Source organism: Octopus bimaculoides, chromosome 3 (genome assembly GCF_046866305.1).
Source record: "Octopus bimaculoides isolate indiv1 chromosome 3, ASM4686630v1, whole genome shotgun sequence".
Taxonomy (NCBI): Eukaryota; Metazoa; Mollusca; class Cephalopoda; order Octopoda; family Octopodidae; genus Octopus; species Octopus bimaculoides.
In genome coordinates, this window is record NC_142930.1 from 443,127 (window position 1) to 465,691 (window position 22,565).

General features: G+C 37.7%; 1 protein-coding gene and 1 long non-coding RNA gene across 3 annotated transcripts in view; one reads left to right on the forward strand and one right to left on the reverse strand.

Moving 5' to 3' along the window:
- Positions 1-183: 183 nt before the first annotated feature.
- LOC106874653 (deoxyribose-phosphate aldolase) lies at positions 184-19,887 on the reverse strand. Of its 2 annotated transcripts, none has more exons than XM_014922450.3 (8): positions 19,732-19,887; positions 10,947-11,044; positions 8,811-8,958; positions 5,981-6,079; positions 5,593-5,727; positions 3,911-4,039; positions 3,318-3,430; positions 184-634 (listed from the first exon to the last, which is right to left on the reverse strand). In XM_014922450.3, exons 1-8 carry the CDS (start codon positions 19,760-19,762, stop codon positions 428-430), a joined length of 960 nt encoding a protein of 319 aa, XP_014777936.1. In that variant the 5' UTR covers positions 19,763-19,887; the 3' UTR covers positions 184-427. The 2 variants fall into 2 exon arrangements, with proteins under 2 accessions (XP_014777936.1, XP_089204555.1); XM_089348429.1 differs by lacking the exon at positions 19,732-19,887 and adding an exon at positions 13,564-13,588.
- LOC149136424 (uncharacterized) overlaps positions 16,199-22,565 on the forward strand; it is a 114,578-nt gene continuing 108,211 nt past the window's right edge. The window contains exon 1 of the long non-coding RNA XR_016240949.1: positions 16,199-16,968. This is a non-coding gene — a long non-coding RNA (uncharacterized LOC149136424). The remainder of the gene's footprint in view (positions 16,969-22,565) is intronic.

Consider the following 22,565-nt stretch of genomic DNA (forward strand, 5'->3'; position numbering starts at 1 on the left):
GGTGGGGAGAATGTAAAAGAAATGGTTTGGGAAGGCAGATGTAGTAAGTAGCAGTACAAGAGGAATAAAGAGCAAAGCTTTTTAATGGTTCCTGCATAAAATATATCAGCATAAATTTTCTTCATTCTAAAATGATCTTTCATGGTAAAGTTTGGAAAATCATCAATAATTAATGAACATTAATTAGCAGAGGTAAAAACTGTAATATTTATTTAATTTTTTTTTTTTTTCTTTTTTGTAAAAATATTTAAATTTAACATAAAGAGCTATATAAAAACAAATACAATCTTTGAAAAGAGTGTGTGCATGTGTGTCTGCAGCGAAATACTAAATACAGCCAGTAATGAATCATGGATATATAAAAATAAATCTATGGCTTCGTATCAACAGACTTCAATAAGACCTTTGTGATGGTTGATTAATAGGTTTAAGCTGATGGCAGTTCAAAAGCAGCTGCATAACGACCAGTAACATGATGGAAAATTTGCCTTTCAATGTCACCCAAAAGGGAAGAGGCACCGATTCTGAATAAATGAGGCTTTGTCCATTCGTCTCCAAGTTCTTCTTTCATTAGTGAGAGCCATGTACAAGCATCTTTGGCAGAATGAATACCACCAGCTGCTTTGAAACCAACCTGTAATATAGGAAGAAAAAATAATGTAAACTAAATGATTAAAATATAAATACATCTTTTAACTTATTCAAATCTCAAATTATTAGACACACTTGCAATAGAAATACTTCTAAATGATCATCATTGTTTTTTAATGTCCACTTTTCCATGTTCTCATTTGTTGAGGTAGACTTATCTATGGCTGGATGCTCTTTCTGTCACCAAGTCTCACCTGTTTCCAAGCAAGGTAAAGTTTCTTCCTGGCCACGTGTTTCCATGGAAATTTGGAAATGAAGGACACTGCCTGTATGGCAGCGATGCTTATTTCCAACTATGGTGTGGAATCAAGACATGGATATGCTTATATACATATATACAAACAAATGATGGGTCTCTTTAAGTTTTCATCAACCAAATTCATTCACAAGACTTTGTTTGGCCTGGGTCTACAGTAGATGACACTTGCCCAAGGAGCTGCGCAGTGGGACTGAACCGGAAACCAGGAGGTTGGGAAGGAAATTTCTCAATCACCCAGTTCCGTCTGCATCACGATCCTAATTTTTAAACCTGTTTCCCCATGATTCCATCAGTTGAATGGGGCCCTTCTGCAACACACTGTTTTCCCTCTTTTTGTAGTCACTTTTCATTGCCTTTCGAAGGCTCTGTTGCCTGAGATCAGCTTTCACCATTTCAACTCATGTTTTCCTCTCTTTTAAACAGGTTCTTTCTATTTGGTACTTTTTCACCCAACATTTTTTTCTCTACTCGGAGCAACTTCTTCATCAACAAACTGCACAAAATGATCTTCTTTATAATAATCAAATGTTAGCTCACTCCCTCCTCCATCAACACGACATGTGGCATAGTGTGCCACATGTCAGATGTCGAAGTGATCACAGAGCGACATGAAGTGAAGTGTTTTGCTCAAGAATACAATGCACAACCCGGTATAGGAACTGAAACTAGAATCTTGCAATAATGAATGCAACAACCTAACCACTAGGCCACCAATTAGCTTCTTGTTTGCACATCTAATTCCTCTTTCACCCAATCATTACATATCCAACAAAGAAAGCTCAGTCTTCGCACATCCCTTCAATCTGCTAACATCCAACAACATATTTAGAATCTACCTCTCACTCAAAGAGAGAATCCCTTTGTCTCTAACCTCAGCTACCAACTACTTCTATGGAGCCTTCCAAGGATTCATTTCAAAGGCTGACCACTGCCATATGAGATGGCTTCCATTTCTGTCAGTCTGTCCCTCACAATGATTACATATTTATAAGTGGATGGCAGAACTGGTCTCAGACAAAGTACTTCATTGAATTTTGTTACAATATCTCAGTTCAAAACTCATACGGATTCATTTCAAAGATCAATAAAAGTACCAATCAAAGACATCAATTCTGGTTAAATGAGTGAAACTTATAACAGAAACAGAAACACACACACACTAGCTACGTGGTTTGTTTGTTTTTTTTTTAAAACTTTCTTTCATTCATTATTGCATCTATGGTTTCTTATTGCATTTGTTTGTAAACAAAAACATATTTTTCTTATCTAAATGTCTCACTGAAATGAATACCATTCCTTTCATAAAAACATTTTTTTATGTAAAAAGTTTCTTCCTTTAAATCAAATTTCTGGAGTCTGACACAAACAGCAGATACATCGGGAGGTATCATTTTATTATTTAAGGCAGTGAGCAAGTGCAACTGTTACAGCACTGCAAGAAAATACCTTTCGATATTTATTCAAATTATATTCCATATTTAAATCCCACTGAGATCAAAATATAAAATTTTTGCATGTCCAGATTTCATTTGTCAAATAAAATTTCTGGAGAGTAACACAAAACGTAGACAGGTAGGTAAAATGCATCATCATTCTTTGGAGCCTGGTGCAAACTCCTTGACTTATCATCTCCAGTAAAACCGTCCAACCCATGCCAGCATGGAGAATGGACATTAAGTGATGATGATGATTCAGCATCTTTAGTCCATTCTGGCAGAGGTTGGATGGTTTGACAGGACCCAACAAGTCTGTGTTAAGTTCCAGTGTCTTCTTTGGCCAAGTTTCTACAACTGGGTGCCCTTCTTAAGGACAACCACTTCACAACCCCTGTACTGGGTACTTTTATACGTGGAGCCAGCACTAATGAAATTACCAAGTAGCTTGCAAGGCAAGACCCCTTGATTGAGAGCAGTGCCAAGAGTTGAGAGGGGTACAAAAGCTACGTATTCTTAAGAAAGAAGACAACAGATTCAATCATCATTTAACAAGCATCTGCCATGCTGGTATGAGTGGGACATCTCAATCTTGGAGAGATGAAAGGCAAAGTCAAACCCAGCATATTGTCTTAGGACCTTAATAATAAGTGACCCTGAAAAAGTGAAAGGCAAAGTCGACTATAGCAGGATTTGAACTTAAAACATCTAGATTCAAAAGAAAGAGAATTCGAGTATTTTCTCCAATGCTTTAACAACTCTACCAATCCACAGCCCTAACAACAACAACAACAATAAAAATAGTTTCAAAGTTTGCCACAAGGGCAGTAATTTGTGGGGAGGGGTACTTTTAAATGGGCCAATTCTGATGATGACAAGAAGTCTTTGTTCATCAAAAATTTTCAATATTATAGGATAAAAAAGAAAGATTTATTTGAATATTAATAAAAAAAAAAGTAATTTCTTTTTCTTGCCTTGTATCCAGTTTTTTTGTAATAGTCTCGGATTGCTCTGGCCATCACAATCCCTACTGGGAAAGTAGCATTCACACTTTCTTTACCAGTTGAAGTCTTGATAAAATCACTTCCTGTGATAACAAGAAAGATGGTAACCCTGTGAGAATCTTAAATTTATGAACAACAACAACAACAATGGCAGGTATACTACTAACGAGACCATTAAGTATTAGCAAGAAAATTTATATGCCAACAACAAATGGCAATTTTATCCTATAACAGATATTGAATTGTCATAAATTTATTCATTTTCTTTCTTTTACCATTTAATTTAATCCTTTCCAATGTTATTTGAATTAACATGAAAAATATTTTTATGATAGTGTTTTGTTTTCTTATTTATTATTTTTTTTTTTTGTAGCTCTGTTCTTTCTCCACAACTTTTGTTAATCAGTTTTGAAACTTGAATAAATTTTATCTTTTTCCAAAAAGGTAACAATGGCATTGCCAAGTAGAAAATGAAACAAACAGATTTTTCTGACAACCCAATATTTTAAATGTTGGTATATTAACAAAAAAACAAAAAAAACAAACAACAACAACAACCATACCTGCCATCATGCAGACTACAGATGCTTTATAAACATTAACCATACTTCCAAGTTCTCCAACAGCTAAGATGGCTTTCAGGTGAGCATCTCCACAAGCTTCTTTCATCTGTTTCACCTCAGAATAGACACCTGAAAATATGAAATAAAAGAAACAAATTCAAAATAAATATCCTGTAAGTAAAGTCTTGTTTCTCATGATTTGCAAGTTTCCACTGTTTATAGCAAGCAATTGAATTGAGGGAAACCTCGCAAAATATTGTACATAGCTACCTTGGATTACATTTTTAAATAAACATCATCATCATCATCCTCTTAGCTATTTCAATGTCCTCTTCCACGTTTGCATGAACCTAATGGTGCTTTTTTACGTACCACTGGCACAGGGAGCCAGTCAGGCAGCACTGGCAATGACCCATGTATGATATAGATATACAGATAAGATGATAATTATTTTTGAATACAGAAACACCATTAGAACAGCAGGAATATTGAGTAAATTACCTTTATCAGGTGGAAAAATTTGCCAACAACCAGCCATGGAACTTGAACCCATATCCCCCAAAGACTCCAGCTGAGTGATTTACTAAAGTGATTAAGCTAAACTACCTGCTGATAAATTCCCTGCCGAATTTAGATGCTAAATACTTTAATTTGTTTATATATATATATATATATCAACTTTCATCACCTGATCCAACAATTTGATACCTCTGTAATTATTTCTATCCAAGGCATTACCTTTACCTTTGTAGCAGTTGACTATGGTGCTGCTACACCAGTCATTGGGTATGAATCCTTCAGAAACTACCTAATCTACAATACGGGTGACTAGGCCATAGCCCACACCACCAGATGTTCTAAGCATCTCAGCAGTGATTCCTGATGGGCCAGGGGCTTTTCCTGGCTTCATACCCTTAATTGCTTTATCTACAAGGGAGCTGTCTATTCAGATAGCTGGTCCCTCTACTGGGTCAACATTTGGCAGACATTCCTCCTCCCATTCATTCCCCATGTTCAGCAGTCTTTCATAATGGCATCTTCAAGCCTCTTTTTTCGCAGACTCATTAAAAGCAAGTGCACCATCATCCATGTGGACACACTTCTCCCCTATGACATCACAATTTTCTCTTACACACTGTCTTGCAATCCGAAATACTTCAGTTCATTGGTCCTCACGACACTGAACATAAACAAATTTCTTCTTTTCTGCTTCTCCCTTGGTTATGTATACCTGTCTCTTAGATTCCCTTCTGGTTATCTGATGCAGTTCCCTGCTGCCCCTACTCTTCCAGGTGTTCCAGGCCTGTTTCTTTACTCTAGTGACCCTGTCTATGGTATTGTTCCACCACCACGTTACCCTACATCTGGAAGGGACTTTGCACCAACCACAGATTTGGTCTGTGGCACTCAGCAAGCTGTCCCACAGGAATTACCACACACACATATGCAAACAAAGGGGTTTTTTTCAGTTTCCATCCACCAAATTCACTCACAAGGCCTTCATTGACTCAAAGCTATTGCAGAAGACACATGCCCAAGGTGCTGCCACACTGTAGGACTGAATCCAAAGCCATATGGTTGGGAAGCAAACTTCTTAACCACACAGCCATGGGACATCACACATAGATATTCTATCAGAAAGTAAACTGAAACTGTTGCTGTTTTCTTAACAGACCACTCACCTTTCCAGTCACCAGTAAGAGCTAGTTGTCGGTTGATGACAATGTCTATCTCAGTGGCACCAGCAGCAACAGCCTGCTTGATTTCTTGCAGCCGGCTTTCAAGGCCACATTGTCCTGTTGGAAATCCAGTGGCCACTAAGTGAATTATAGAAAATTGATCATTTAATTTTTTTGAAAATGGAATGATAAAAGCAAACTTTCAACAGAATCTTTCAATGATTGAAAACTGTGTTCTCTTATTATTTATGGTTATCATTTATTATTATTATCATTATTATTATCATTATTATTATCATACACACTTATTAGAGTAAGGCCAATGAAGAAACTACATAGATGGTGCAATGCCATAGTTACCTGAAAATTCTATAGAAATACGTCCACTTACCAGATGCGACTGGAATATTGGAAGCATTTGCTTTCTTTAGAGCTTTGATGCAGTCAGCCACTCGGTTGGGATAAACGCAAACAGCAGCTGTTCTAATATCTGCCAGAAAAGAATTCAAAAACGACTGAAAAACAGATCTAACAAATAAATTGTAATCATCTTTACCCATCCACAACCACACTTGCAACCTCAGTCTTGATCTTCTCTCCCCACTCTCTTCTATTCCCCTTCTGCTACCTTGACACTACACTCCAACATTTTGTCATCATCATCTTTATCTCTCACTTACTCCCACCCACTCCTATATAACACAAGGCAGTCAAGAATTTCCTCTACAACAAACCCATGCCAGTCCTGCTATCAAAATTATAACCACTTAACACATAACACAAAGCCATTTGCTTCTCTCATTTGAGATGGCTCTTTTAGTTTTGTAAGTTATTTGGTAACCTCTCAAGTATTGATGCCATGAAAAAGCACCCAGCACACTGTGTAAAGTGGCTGCTGTTTGGAAGGACGTCCAGAGGTACAAACCATGCCAGTCTTGGAGCATGATGCAGTCTTGTTCAACTGTCCAACCCACATCAACATGGGAGACGAATTATTTTTTTAAAATCCTTTGAAGTACAAAACTAAGAACCAAATCTATGCATTTCTAAAAGGTGTCAGCCCTATCAACACCTGTTTTAATTGTACTTATTTATTGTTGACATAGTAATAGTGGTAGTAAATGTTTATAATTGCATTCAAAGGATGTCATTCCAGTGACATAACTTAGCAAGTTTATTATGCCACAATTCATCATCATCATTATCGTTTAACATCCGTTTTCCATGCTGGCATGGGTTGGACAGTTCAACTGGGGTCTGGGAAGTCAGGAGGCTGCACCAGGCTCCAATCTGATCTGGCAGTGTTTCTACAACTGGATGCCCTTTCAAATGCAAACCACTCCGAGAGTGTAGTGCGTGCTTTTTACACAGGGGCCAGAGGAGCTGGCATCGACCACGATCAGATGGTGCTTTTTACGTGCCACTGGCACAGAAGCCAGTCAAGGCAGCACCAGCATCGACCACGTTCGGATGGTGCTTTTTATGTGCTACTGGCATGGGGCTCACAACTACAATTTCCATTTGATTTGATTTTGATATTGCTGATGTCGATGTATTTGACTTAATAGGTCTCCTCAAGCACGGCATGTTGCCTTATGATCCAAGGTACTTTTGAATGGGCTGGTTTTGCGATGCTGGTGTAGGTTACAGCTGTGGATTCACTTTATTTGCCAGGTCTTCTCAGTCACAGCATACCTCCAGAGGTTTCAGTCCTTTGTCATTGCCTCTGTGAGGCCCAACGTTCAAAGGTCATGCTTCATCACCTCATCCCATGTTTTCCTGGGTCTCCCTCTACCCTGGATTCCTTCCACTGTTTGGGAGTAGCACTTCTTCACACAGCTCTCCTCATCCATCCGTAGTACATGACCATACCAACGCAAACGTCTTTCTTGCATGCCACATCCGATGCTTCCTGTGTCTAACATTTCTCTCAAGGCACTTACACTCTGTCGTGTGTGCACACTGGCATTACACATCACGCAGATCATGCTAGCTTCATTTCTTTCAAGCCTACACATGTCTTCAGCAATCACGGTCCATGTTTCACTGCCGTGAAGCATGGCAGTTCGCACACATGCATTGTACAATCTACCTTTCACTCTGAGCAAGGGGCTCTTTGTCACCAGTATGGGTAGAAGCTTTCTGAACTTTGCCCAGGCTATTCTTATTCTAGTAGTAACACTCTCTGAGCATCCACCCCCACTACAGACTTGGTCCCCTAGGTAGTGGAAGCTATCAACTACTTCCAGTTTCTGCCCCTGGCATGTGATGGAGTCTGTATTCTGAGCATCTGTGGTGTTTATTGCCCCTGTGCATCTGCTGCACGTGAGAGCTGTCTTCCCGGTTAATCTTCCTCTGATATTGCTGCACTGCTTATGTGTCCATAGCTTACACTGGGTACATCTTATGGAATTTCTACCTACACCTTATCTACAGATCCAGCAGGGCCACCTACCTGAAGGGGTGTGTGATGTGTTCGCCTTTCTACTTACTAGAACTTTGGTCTTTGCAACATTGACTCTAAGGCTCTTCGATTCTAAACCTTGCTTCCAAATTTGAAGTTTCTTCTCTAGTTCTGGTAGTGATTCTGCTATGAGGGCCAGATCATCAGCATAGAGGCGCTCCCAGGGGCAACCTGTCTTGAATTCCTCTGTTATTGCCTGGAGGACTATGATGAATAAGAGGAGGCACAGGGCTGACTCTTGGTGGATCCCTCCTTCTACCCGGAATTCTTCACTATACTTATTTCCAATCCTAACCCTACTGATGGCATCGCCGTATAGGGCCTGTACAGCCCCACCAGATAAGGGATTGGGGGACCCTGTCAAAGGCTTTCTCCAAGTCCACAAAAGCCAAATATAGGGGTTTATCTTTGGCTAGGTATTTCTCCTGCAGTTGCCGTACCAGAAATATAGCATCAGTGGTGCTTCTACCTGGCACAAAACTAAACTGCATCTCATCTAAACTGACTCGCTTCCTAATTAGTTGGGCTATGACCCTCTCCGTGACCTTCATCACCTAATCCAGCAATTTGACCATGGAGAAATATTACCTTACTTGGAAACAGGTTAGGGTCAACAACATGAAGAACATTCAGCCACAGAAAAATCTCGTCATCTGACCCATGTGAGCATGAAAAAGTGGACATTTGATGGTAATGATATAAATGTCTATAATTCATGGAAAAACAGGTGTAAAACTGAAAAAACATGTCAACCCACCTTTGTCAAGCATTTGAAGACTTTTGAGTAAAGTAGTTTGGATTGGATGTTTTGCTTTAAAACAAAGTCTATCAACATTGGAATAAGTGTCATCACCAGACAAAGTGGTCAAATCTATACAGGTTACAGCTCTGAGCAACCAGGCAGCCTGAAAGTCAGAGAAAATTTTTACCACACAAACGACAAGAACAAATATCAAGTAATTGTAATTAATAAAAGGGAATAAAAAGAAAATGGCTAGAGAGAGTGTTCTTCTCATGATGATAGTCTTTTCTTTGAGTTCATCTCACAAGAATTCAATGTTGAACCATGTAAGTGAATCCTTTAGGATAATAACTTGGTTCTTTGCTTTGGCAAAAAGCTTCTTTCCACAAACAAAAAGCAAACTATGTGAAAGCTGTGGACAAATTGTGTTTGTGAATAGTCGAGAAAAACAAACACAAAGTGGAGGAGAATACCATCAATTCAGGTGTAAGTCAAGTATGATTTGTTAATTAAACAACAGGAAGTTGAGAGACAATAAGAGATAATTGGAGAAGTGATGAGCATCAATGAATGAAGGATGCTGGAAGATAAGGAAAAAGAAAAAAATTATGTAAATAGGTGACAGAGATTATTTCAGGTTCAGTTTGGTAAGTGTGAAAATATTTTTCATATTTTACAATTAGTTGTGCTTAACATGTTGATATCGAGTGAAGACTAAACTTTAGGAATCTAAATGAATCCAACATCTTAGTAATTAGCAATACCACTTGACACACACAACTATTTTTATCACAAGATTTAATTAACTGAATTTCACACGTCATTGAAAGTAAAGAGAAGAATATTCAGAATGTAAAATTTATACATTTTTACACTATTTCAATTTATTAGGTTGTCAAGAAAAATTTATCCACTTCTTTCAAATGTTATTTGAATTAACACCAAAAATATTCTTATTGTAGTTTTTTTTTTTTTTTTGTAACCCTGTTCTTCCTCCACGACTTTTGTTAATCATTTTTGAAATCTGAATTTGATCTCTTTTCAGACACAAGGCCATCTTTCAATCAAGTTGCCAAAGCCAGTTGAGACATTTGTTCTGTGTACAGAGAAGACACTTTTAAAGAACTGAAATGATTTTCATGCTTCAAGGAGGGAAAATTCAATTTCACAGATTTTTCTGTATTCTGGCCAACCTATTCAGTTCAATGAGAATTGAACAAGCTCATCTATAAGGATTTGTGCCAATCCACCAGGGAATTGGCCCAGTAGATGGGACACTCTCATGATACTTTCACCTGTTATCTTCACTGGATGAGTAAGGTTTAAAATAAATTGTAAAAAAATTATTGGATTTATCTCTCAACCCCATTTACATTTTATAAAATGAGTATAATATCATTTATAAATGATAAGATGACCCATAAGATATTTTAACATCTGAAGATGTTCAAACTAATAATTCATAACATTCAACACAAATCATTCCAACAGCCATCTGTGTTACTTTAATGTCTAAAAGGAGGCTTCTTATTGAACTTCATAGGAAAATTCTAAACTTCCAAAGTACATATTACTGTATTTGATGGAATAAAAGACACAAAGGCATATTAGACAGAACCCAACTTTAGCAGTGCATATTCAGGAAAAAAAAAAGTTTTAGTGCATTAGCCTTTTCACATTTCAAATGGCCATATTCAGCCAAAATATTCTGTTTTTTATTCAAACTGACCAGATCTGACCTTTTACACCAACGATAAACAATCACATCATCAGAATCTCAAAGCTACAAGATAATCCATGATTAATTCCAAACAATGTGAATAAATAAACACAATATTTTGACAGAATAGTCTGAATGTTAAAGCTTGTGGAAGGCCCAACTTTGTATTTAGGGCCTGGGGTATTTTTGAGACATTCCTTTGAAAAAGTGTGACTTATATGATATACGCAGTAACGGTTTTCAGAAAAAAAAATAAATGATTTTTTTAGGCCCCCCCCCCCCCCCGCCATCAAATAATTCTTTATCTAAATAGTAACTTGTTTAGATAGCAATCTGATTTATTGGTACTCAAGAAGTGACAGGTGAGCTTAGTCATTTATTATACAGGAACAAAGATAACAAAGGAAAGTTTTTGTTCTGTTTTTTTTTACCTGCCATTGTTTCTTCACAGTACGACGTGTACCAAGAGTGTTAGCACGTCTTTGAATGGCCGGAAAGTTCATATAGACATTTTGAAGCCAAGTTTCATCTGAAAAGAAATATAAAAGGTTTTACAAGTTAAATGTTAAAGAGAGGTCCACGAGTTAGCTACGAACATCAAATGCTATCAAAGTGTAGCAACCAAACACTTATTTGTTTTTTATTAATAATATTGATAATAAAGCAAATAAAGATATGAAGACAGGGGAAGCCCCAGGTCCATCAGGAATCACCACTGAGATGCTTAAAATATCGGGTGGTGTGCGTTATGGTTTTGTCATTCGCATCGTAAATTGGGTAGTTCATGAAAGAGTCATACCCAATGACTGGTGTAGCAGCACCATAGTCAACTGCTACAAAGGTAAAGGTGATACTTTAGACAGAAATAACTACAGGGGTATCAAATTATTGGATCAGGTGATGAAAGTTACAGAAAGGGTCATAATCCAACTAATTAAGGAGAGAATTAGCCTAGATGAGATGCAGTATGGTTTGTGCCATACTGATACTATATTTCTGGCAAGGCAGCTGCAGGTGAAGTACCTAGCCAAAGACAAACCTCTGTACTTGGCCATTGTTGACATGGAGAAAGCCTTTGACAAGGTCCCCTGATCCCTTATCTGGTGGTCAATGCAGAAACTGGGGAAAGACGAGTGTTTGGTAAGAGCTGTACAAGCCCTGTACAGGGATGCTGTCAGTAAGGTGAGGGTTGGTAACGAGTGAAGAATTCCAGGCAGAAGTAGGGTTTCACCAAGGATCAGTCCTCAGCCCCCTCTTATTCATCATAGTCCTCCAGGCAATAAAAGGAATTCAAGACAGGCTGTCCCTGGGAGCTCTTCTATGCTGATGACCTTGCTCTAATAGCCAAGTTACTACCAGAACTAGAGACGAAATTTAGGGTGTGGAAGCAAAGTCTAAAATCGAAGGGCCTTAGAGTCAACCTAGCAAAAACCAAAGTCCTAGTAAGTAGGAAGGCTGACAAATCACAAACACCTTCAGGTAGATGGCCCTGCTTGATCTGTAGAAAAGGCATGGGTAGAAACTTCATATGATGTACCCAGTGTAAGCTATGGACACATAAAAGGTGCAGTAATATCAAAGGAAGGTTAACAGCGAAGATAGTTTTTGCATGTGGCAGATATACAGGGGCAATAAACACTGAAGATGTACAGGAAACAGATTCCATCACATGCCAGGGGGAAAAACAAGTAGTTGATACCTTCCGCTACCTAGGCGCCCAAGTCTGTAGTGGGGGTGGATACTCTGAGAGTTTGGCGGTTAGAATAAGAGCTCCTACCTCTGCTGGCAACTAAGGGCCTCTCGCTCAGGAGGAAAAGTAGACTATATGATGCATGGGTGCAAAATGCCACGCTACATGACAGTGAAACATGGACCATGACTACTGAGGACATGTGTAGGCTTGAAAGAAATGAAGCTAGTATGCTTCACTGGATGTGTAATATCAGTGTGCATACATGACAGGGTGTGAGCACCCTGAGAGAAAAGTTGGACATAAGAAGCATTAAATGTGGTGTGCAAGAGAGACAACTGTACTGGAATGGTCATGTGTTACATATGGATAAGGACAGCTGTGTGAGGAAGTGCCACACCCTAACTGTGGAAGGAACCTGTGGAAGAGGTAGGCCCAGGAAGACATGGGACGAGGTGGTGAAGCATGACCTTCGAACGTTGAGCCTCACAGAGACCGAGACCTTTGGAGATATGCTGTGATTGAGAAGACCTGGCAACTAAAGTCAGATTGCAGCCATGGCCGATGCCAGTGTTGCATGTCCGGGCCCATTTAAGAGTACCCTTGATGCGTCGGGCAATATGATATGAGAAGAGCTGTTGAGTCAAGTAAAACCGAAATCGTAGCTGCAGCCAGTGCCCCCTGTTTGTCACCCCCATCACCTTTGACAACAGTATTGGTATGTTTATATCCCTGTAACTTAGCGATCTGGCAAAAGAGAATAAGTACTAGGCTCAAGAAATACAGTCCTGGGGTTGATTTGTTTGACTAAAACCCTTTGAGGCATTGCTCCAGCATGGCCACTGTCAAATCACTGAAACGAGTAAAAAAAAATACACACACAAAACAAACACATGATCAAAGGATAGCAATACATAGATGTGATCCAGAAAGGTCAAAGGTTAAAACTATAGAGATGAACCCAAAAGGTCACAACTGATCTATGAAAAGAAATGACCTTTGAAATTGTTAAAGAAACAAATCAAAAACACCAACAATACAGCTTATTGTGTATGTACATTTGCTTGTATAAGTGCCTTATTCTCTGCACAAACTCCACTCTCTATTAAGGGGTTTTATCTTGCAAAATTATCAGTTGGTGGTGAAAAGAAGATTTTCTGATAAGTATTTGGTGTTTATAAGATTGAGAACGACAGAGATTGTGTGTGTTACTGAGTAACACTCACACAATCTCTCTTTCTCACTCTCATACACACACACACACATACAAACATGTACAAAATATATAACCTAATTTTCCCTTAGAACTTTAAATAATATTTATTGTTCTCAGTGAATAATAATAAATAGAAAGTTACCATCAAGCATCAAGTAAGTTTCATCATCATCATCATCGTTTAACGTCCGCTTTCCATGCTAGCATGGGCTGAACGATTTGACTGAGGACTGGTGAGCCAGATGGCTACACCAGGCTCCAATCTGATCTGGCAGAGTTTCTACGGCTGAATGCCCTTCCTAATGCCAACCACTCTGAGAGTGTGGTGGGTGCTTTTACGTGCCACCGGCACGAAGACCATTCAGGCGGTACTGAAATATATATTATCTCGTTATTTCTTGATTACAGGAATATTTTTGAGATTTGTTAAATAGAAATTTTGATTCTGGAGAGAAAGCATTGCTCATGACCTGATACAGGGCCTTTGAGGCTGATAAGTGTGGCAAGGAAGAAAACAGGGCCTGCATACTTGTAGCAGAGTAAATTCAGCTAAAAGCCCTCAAAGGGTCAGAACTGGTCAACAGCTTAAGTCTATCACCTGAGTAGACCATGGTGAGAGTTGAATTGAGAACATAAAAAGTTGGAACAAATACTTCAAGGCATCCAACTTTCTTACAACTCTACCACTGTCTTTTGATTGGTACTTTTTTTTATTGACCCTGAAGAAACAAAAGGCAGAGGTGACCTTGATAGGATTTGAGCAACAGATATGAGAACAAATACTGTGAAACATTCTACCCGACACTCAGACAATTCTTTACCATTTAGATTTCCTGTTATTCATATATTTCTCATCAAAGAAGTCATCTTTCACTACAATGTCCTCCCTTTGTCGTTCATCTTTTTGGAGTTGATAAAATAGGTACCAGTTGAGTGAAGGGTCGATTTAATTGACTAACCACCTACCCCAATTTTTCAGGACTTGTGCCTATAGTAGAAAGAATTAGCACATTGGTGCTTGCTCGGTGGTAAAAATAAATGGTCAACTCTCAGAATCATTTCATATCTAGTGCTCAATCCATCAGGGCTGTCCTCTCTCGTCTCTTCTATACATTCTGGCATTTGCTGCAGGAGCTAGGACTGTTGTAAGGCATCCTCTCTGAACTGGGATGCAGGAGAGCTGTGTTGGCAGATGTTGATGACACCACACTCGAGGTGTCAGACACCGTGGAAGTTCAGGTAGGTGATTCCATTTTAAAAGAATACAAGGCAATGGCAGGAGTTACGATAAACCAAACAAGTTGCTCAGGTTGTGGCTTGGTAACTGGAGAAGTAAGACTATGCCAATGAACAGCAGAACAGGTTGATAAAATAGATGTCATCATAAACATAACGCTGAGCATGTGTTTGTTAAAAACTTACACATCATGTGTACTTGTGATTAATTATCGTTAGCATACCAGACAAAATAATTAGCAGCATATTTTGTCTGTCTTTATGTTCTGAATTCCAAATCTTGCTGACATCAACTCTGACTTTCATCCTTTTGGAGTCAAACCTCTGCTGGTGACAAATGGTCTATCACTCAGATTAAAAGGCAGACTGTATGACGCATGTGTACGAACAGTCATGCTACTTGGCAGTGAAACATGGGCCGTGACTGCTGAGGACATGCGTAAGCTCGCAAGGAATGAAGCCAGTATGCTCCGATGGATGAGTAATGTCAGTGTGCATACTCAACACTGGCATCGGCCACGTAAAAGCACCCACTACACTCTCGGAGTGGTTGGCATTAGGAAGGGTATCCAGCTGTAGAAACGCTGCCAAATCAGATTGGAGCCTGGTATAGCCACCTGGTCCACCAGTCCTCAATCAAATCGTTTAACCCATGCTAGCATGGAAAGCGGACGTTAAACGATGATGATAGGGTTATTGTTTACAAGTACACCTACATGAGAAAATAGACCTTTTTTATTTACGAAATTTTTTTAGCAGATTCTCATGTTTTCGATGACAGAGATTTTGAATATGCCAAAAAACCATATTTTCAAAATTTTCAATTCCCCCTCTCCACCCCAAATTTTTAAATTTTAACTTTTTTTGATTTTTTTTTTTCAATCTACATGGAAAAATATGAAGATTAAGAATATGGAAAAAAGAAAATAATTGATTTCAAATTTTCTATGAGGAAACTCCAAAATTGATTCATACGCCCCTGCTATCTAAAAGTGAAAACGAATGGCTTGCAAATATGAAATGTGAGAGAGCTGTCCTAATGTGAACATAAGTGAGGGTTCAACCATTCTTCTTGATAGTAGTTAAGAATATGAAGACTGTGAAAGCCCCTAGTCCATCAGGGATTATTTCTAAAGTGCATAAAATATGTGGCATATTAGGATACAGCTGGTCTATCCATAGCCCTTACTCAGCATTACCTGATACCTTTGGGTCTCAATGACACCATTACCTCTCATAACCTCTCTCTCTCTCTCTCTCTCTCTCTCTCTCTCTCTATCTATCTATCTATCTATCTATATATATATATACATATATATAACCCCATAACCCCTCCCCTCACAATTCTACGGCCTTGGCCTTCAAGCAGGCTATCCACATGCAAGAAATAACAGCCAAATCTAACAGCTGAACTTAAATTTTGAAAATGCGATTTTTGAAATTTTTTCTTTATTTTTTTTTTCAGAATCGGATCCTCCATAACCAAAACCGTGGGATTCCATAAAAAAAATCAATGTATATCCATTTTTCCGAAAGTTATGAGGGAAAAATCGGATCTTCTGCATTTTCCGAAAGCCCCCCGCCACCAGATTCGTTTGCGCCAACTCTTTTTCGTTTTCTACACAGTTAACATCCAACCGTCAAATAAAGATGCTGGGTTCGAAAATTCCAGCAGAAAACATGATGAAGGCTGGAGAGTAGTAGATCAGCTGAAACATTGTGATAACAATAAGTACGATGAGGACACACATCTCTCTCTTCATTGTAAATAATAATGTCGAGCAACAACGGTTTATAAGCGGTGACGGAGTGTCAAACACAAAGACAACCTAAAGACATACATTGGCCGACTTTGGAGTCAGGAAGCGCTAACAAGTTGGAATTTCTCCCGTTTTGACGGAGATTTTTCAGATTTCTTTTCACGGTGTCCTTGGAAGTGATCTGGAGTATCTGTTTTACAAAAAAACTTATCCTCTCTGGATCGATTGTGGTCAACTTTGCGGGGACCGTGCACTTAAAATCTCGGCATAACTATAGATTCCTGTTCCCTCCCTCCCGACTTTGGATGATCAGAACTTTAAGAAAAATGAATATTTTTTAATGAAATTTTCTACGAATATGTTTTATATCATGTAGATTCCGAATATACCAACTTTTGGGGGCGGTGGGCAGAATACACATGAAAGAGATCCCAAGAAGTTTTTATTCTTTCTCAATGAAGAACACAAACATATTATTGAATATCGTGTTTGCTTCTCTCAGGACGGTTTTACCTTTAAAAGGGAAAAAGCAAACCCGATGAAGACGACAGGTATGGAGAAACATATTTCTAGCATATTTTCTCTGTTCATTCGCCCAAACACACAAAGTGTATGAATCAGTTTTGGAGTTTCCTCATAGAAAATTTGAAATTCTGTTCTCTTTTTTTTTTTTTTCCATATTCTTAATTTCCATCTTTTTTCCCCACGTTGACTGAAAAAAAAAAAAGAAAATTCGAGAAAAAGTGAAAATTTAAAAATTTGAGGTCAGAGGGAAGAATTGAACATTTTGAAAACATGATGTTTGGGATATTCAGAATCCCTTTCATCGAAAACATAGGGAGTTCGCTGAAAGAATGGTTAAATATTTACAACTTGACTCGGAATGGGTTTTAAAAAAAGAAAATGTGTAGGAAACGAATTTGGGAAAAATATGGGAACGAATATGGGGGGAGGGGAGAAAAGCAAAGGGAAGATGGAAAGAGGACCCTGGAAAGTTCACAAGATCCGAGGTTTTCCCTCATAACTTTTAGGAAAATGGGTTTTCTTTCAATGAAATTTTATAGAAATACTTTTCAAAAATTACGATTATAAAGAAATTTGTGGGGAGAGGACGTCGGAAAATTCACACAAGATCCGAGTTTTTCCCTAATATTTGGATATATGTGTGTGTGTGTATATATATATCTGTATATAGATGTATATATGTGTCTATATATCACTATATATATATATATATATATATATATATATACAGAGAGAGAGAAAGAGTAATAATGAGTGAATGAGAATAACGACGGAAGGGTTAAAAAAAAGCGTAAAAATAATTGAGGATAAAATGAAACAAAATTGAAGTCAAAACATAAAAAATTATTGGAAGTGGATCGAAATAAACACAACGTAGTGTAGTGGTGGTACTACTACTACTACTACGTTAGGATATCTGTAGAAAGTTGAAACTCGGATCTTGGGGAATTTTCCGAAAGTCCTCTCCCCCACCTCAAGATTTTCCCCCACAAATTACTTTATAATCGTAATGTATGCTGTTTCAAAAGTATTTCTAGAAAATTTCATTGAAAAAATCCCACATTTTCCTAAAAGTTCTGAGGGAAAAACTCGGATCTTGCACGCATTTGTTTTTTCTTTCATACTTGTTTTATACACATTTTGTTTTCTTTTTTTCCCCCTGATTTTCGTTTCCGGATCAATTTGTAAACATTAACCGAAAAAATTTAAAAAAACAAAAAAAGGGGTCGATTTTTTTCGTTCCGGTGTACTTGTGAACATTAAGCGAAATAAGTACCAGCTGGACACTGGGGTCGATGTAATTGACTGACCCCCGACCCCGAACTTACTGGCCTTGTGTTTATAATTCAAATGATTACTACTGCATTATAAACACTTGACACATTTTGGTCAGCAAAGCCCAATCACTCGATTAAACATTTACTTTCTGTTGTATTCCATCCGTTTTCACATGGTACTTATGAATGGGACAGCCGGACTAACTGAATTAACTCGTGACCACCCACGAAAAACACACCTAGAATCATGAATTTGTGGTCATTAATTAAGCTAATGATTTATTGTTTGCATGAATGAGAATCGATTGAGATTTGGGTCATTATAAATAGAGGGAATGTTACAAAGTTCTGTTTAAATTCTAACAAACAGAAACTGAAAAAATTTATAAATCTTTTAAAGAATAATTTATCTGTTAATTTAATCTTCTAAAATTTGACGTTGTCTTGTTACTCATCTGTGTTGTTTTATTAAAAGAAATTTGAAGTTTAAAAATATTAAATTTTATATATAATAATATAATTTAATCGTAAAAAGTTAATTTGTTCAGGAAGTCATAACCTATCCCCGTTTTTCTCCGAATATACATTATAGATTTTATATTGGTACAAATGTTCAATGAAACAAAACATTAAAACGTATTAAGCTCATCGTTTTGTGGGGCTATCTTCAAACTAATCCGATCAGAATTAAGGCAAATCTATAGAAATCAATGCAATTCCACTCCCGATTGATATCCGTCATGTCATTCCATTACTTCCAGCCCACCCCCCTCGTGATGTCAACAGAACTTTTAATGAGGACAATCACCGAGTCGTTTTCCCCTCAAATCGAATCACGAGACAGAAAATATCTACCGCAAACATTTTCGTCCACTTACACAAAACAATGGGAAATCGGCGGAGGGAAAGACTACGCACCACCGCCCATTTTCGGCCTAACAATAAACCTAATCCTAAACAGCGGGTGTGAGCATTCTTACCCTTCGCCCAATATATATATATATATATATGTATATATATATATATATATATATATATATATATATATATATATATATATATACATATATAAATATGTGCTAAAAGATGAGCGGGGGAAAAAAGGATGTTAAATTGTTCAACGTCTGAAATAAACAAGAACAAAGTTTTGTTTCCCAAGATGAAAGGGGGCGGAGAAAGTAATCGGATGATTAAAGAAACTTCAGAATAAACACTAAAAACAAACGAAATGTTTCTGGTCAAAAAATCTAGGCTCTTATATCAAAAATTGATGAAAATGTTTGAAATAGATATCTTTTATTCGTTGATAGAACATTTTTTGAAGAAGTTCCAAACTTTTTACGAAGTTTTCTATCATTAAATAGCTCGGTGCTTCATTGGAGTCTGGGACCAAATGATTAGCTCTGAATCGGTATATTTGGAATGAAAACAAAACTAAATTGTTAATTAATAAAGTTTTTGAATTGATATCTCGTTAAAAATAGATGAAATCCTAGATAACAACTAACTTACCAAACGGAGTGCCGAGATTCCGTGCTGCCATCGCGATGTCTTAATTAACAATTAATTTCAGAGCAGGAAGCATTTATCTCCCTACTTAGACAGTCAACAGGATTTATTTCCCCTTAATCAATGGCAGACTTAAGACATAAAATATGGCCGTCAGACAATCATTATGGTTTCGCTTTTAACCAATTTCTTGGTGCTTTTACGAAATAAGGAAATGAATAATATCCTTCAAAAGAAAAACATTACGTTAAAATAAAATTGGAATAACCTTTTTTTTCCCATAACTTTGCAAAAAATGCATTTTTTTTTAATGAAATTTTTCCAGGGGACTTTTTTGATACATTATGATTATGTGAGAGGAAACAGAAAAGGGGTTATTCTCCAATTAAACTGGTTTTCATTATGTTCCCATTTTGTTTTGAGATTTTCTAAAGATATTTTTGAGGATACAGGTTATGTTAATAAAATATGAAAATGAATTTTTTAGCAGGAAAATAAAGTGGGTGAGGCATACTTCTGTACCCCTCAACTTTGTTTTCTCATAACTTTCTTTAAAATGCATATTTTTTTATGAAATTTTTGAGTGGCAAGTCTTCAATGATGTAGACTACAATTATGTGGGAGAAATTGAGAAAAAATTCCTTTTTTTGCAGGATCATTCCAAACTGGATGTCATGCCCCTATATGCACCATCTCAAACAAGTCTACCCATGGCAATCTTGATCTCAAGGGATACGTTATAGAAAGGGTGACTAAAGAACCTGGCATGGGTGGGTCATTGATCAATTCAGATCAATCGAAGGCCTAGGGGTGGCCACCTGCACTTGGTTGCTGTCTTCATGGCAGCTGATTTTAGTCCTGTCTTTAGGGGTTCAATCACTGCAAGGTACAACATCTACTCAGTAGTTAGTGGAATATAGCACCTTATCAGAGCCCTTTTGTATCATGCCCTCAACCCATCAAGATTGTCTCTTCTCATATATTTTATATGTGTTGACTTTAAAGACTCTAGTGTGGAAAATAGAGACTTCGAGGAGAATTATTTGTAAACTAAGATCTGGAAGAACTGTGTCTGCATATGCAAATGACATCCCTGTCATAGAGTCAAACATCAAACACATCCAGGTGAGGAATGCAGCTCTAAGTGACTATGAGACGATGACATGAGTAAAAACTAACCAGGAAAAGTTGGTGGACCTACAACTAAGCATTAAAAATAAGCATCTAACAATTTACTTATTTTAATGAAATTTTCAGATATATGTTTTTGATAATGTAGAATCTGTTGATAAAATATGAATACTATTTTTTTAGAGAAACAATATCGGTAGATAATACTTTTGTACAGAAGTGTGACCCTTCAACTTTGTTGTATTATAATTTTCTTTAAAATGCACATTTTTAAGTGAAATTTTCTAGAGATTTGTTTTTTAGGGTGTAAAGTTATTACACCCTAAAGCAGTCTTTTGCCACTGTTGTATCAGTCTTTTGTCACTCTGACAGATATTGTTATGTTCCAAATTCATCCATAGAATGTTTCTATCTGACATTGTATAACCCCCAGCCATACAGTATTATTATCCTCAAACGGTTGGATCGTTATTACATCCACTCAGTAGTATCATAGAATAATTACAATGTCAGCACAGACATGACTATCAACAGTCTGAATGTACTCACCTTGATACTGGCCAACGTCACTTTACTTATAGTGACTGGCTTATTCCACTCATCACATGGGAAGGGGTCTACCATTATTACTAATTCCCTACAACAAAAGTACCATTGCCTTGATAAGATTTAAGAAGAAATTTAATCATGTCCTATGCCATCAAAAACGTATCTATGGAAAATTTCCTTAATAATCATGCATTGAAAAATGTTTTTTCAGTAATTACACACACACACACACACACACACACACACACACACACACACACACACACACACACACACACACACACACAGCCGTAATCTAGGCCATTTAAAATGTACTTTTGGAAAACTTCATTAAAAACATGCATGTTTAAGAATGTTAAGAAGAAATAATTTCATTCATTCAGTTTGTGTACAAAACATATAACATATTTGTTGTATTTATATGTGTAAAATCTTAGGATCACCATCCTCAAACTGTAACAATTTCTTGCACTTCTCTTGTGTCAAACTCACTCAATGCATCTCAGGATTCCTGCACTGGTGGCGCTGCCTGAGCTGTCTCACCTCCTGTGGAGGGATATCTCACTTAACACTTTAAACAGACACAGAGTTATGGCATGGTGGAGACTTGACCCTGTTCTGCCTGGATGAAATTTTGGGGTTGAAATCTCAGGCAGTTGCAAAGAATCATCATCAGGAACCCCAAGGCTGCCCACGCTTGAATGGCCAAAATGCAGGTGTTGTCTGTAGAGCAGGCACTTACAATTAACAGCCTGAAAAACTGGAACAAGTTATTCAGTTTTGCGATGCTTGTTCTTGGGATCCTAATGGCAGGTGGGAGTTCAGTTCCTCCATGACATTCAGGCTTAGATGCAATGTCACCTTCTGCAGCCACTCTTCACCAATTAGCATCTCTCTCTCTCTCTCTGTCTCTCTCTCTGTCTCTCTCTCTGTCTCTCTGTCTCTGTCTCTCTGTCTCTGTCTCTGTCTCTCTCTCTGTCTCTCTCTCTCTCTCTCTCTCTCTCTCTCTCTCTCTCTCTCTCTCTCTCTTCTCTCAGGCTTCCCACCAGTGCTGACATTGCACATGCAGGCCTCTTCCAAGTGTGCAAAAAGGCTCTGAATCCAGGTCAATCACAAACTAAGTGCAAAGTTTCTACTACAGTGCACGTGCTGGCCTC

Excerpts from the sequence above, each read along its gene's own strand:
- LOC106874653 (XM_014922450.3), bottom strand. The coding sequence starts at position 19,762 with ATGGCAGCACGGAATCTCGGCACTCCGTTTG. Across the intron at positions 3,431-3,910 it reads TGTAGTCTGCATGATGGCAG|GAAGTGATTTTATCAAGACT; the intron begins GTATGGTTGTTG and ends TTGTTATCACAG. Across the intron at positions 635-3,317 it reads ACAAAAAAACTGGATACAAG|GTTGGTTTCAAAGCAGCTGG; the intron begins GCAAGAAAAAGA and ends CCTATATTACAG.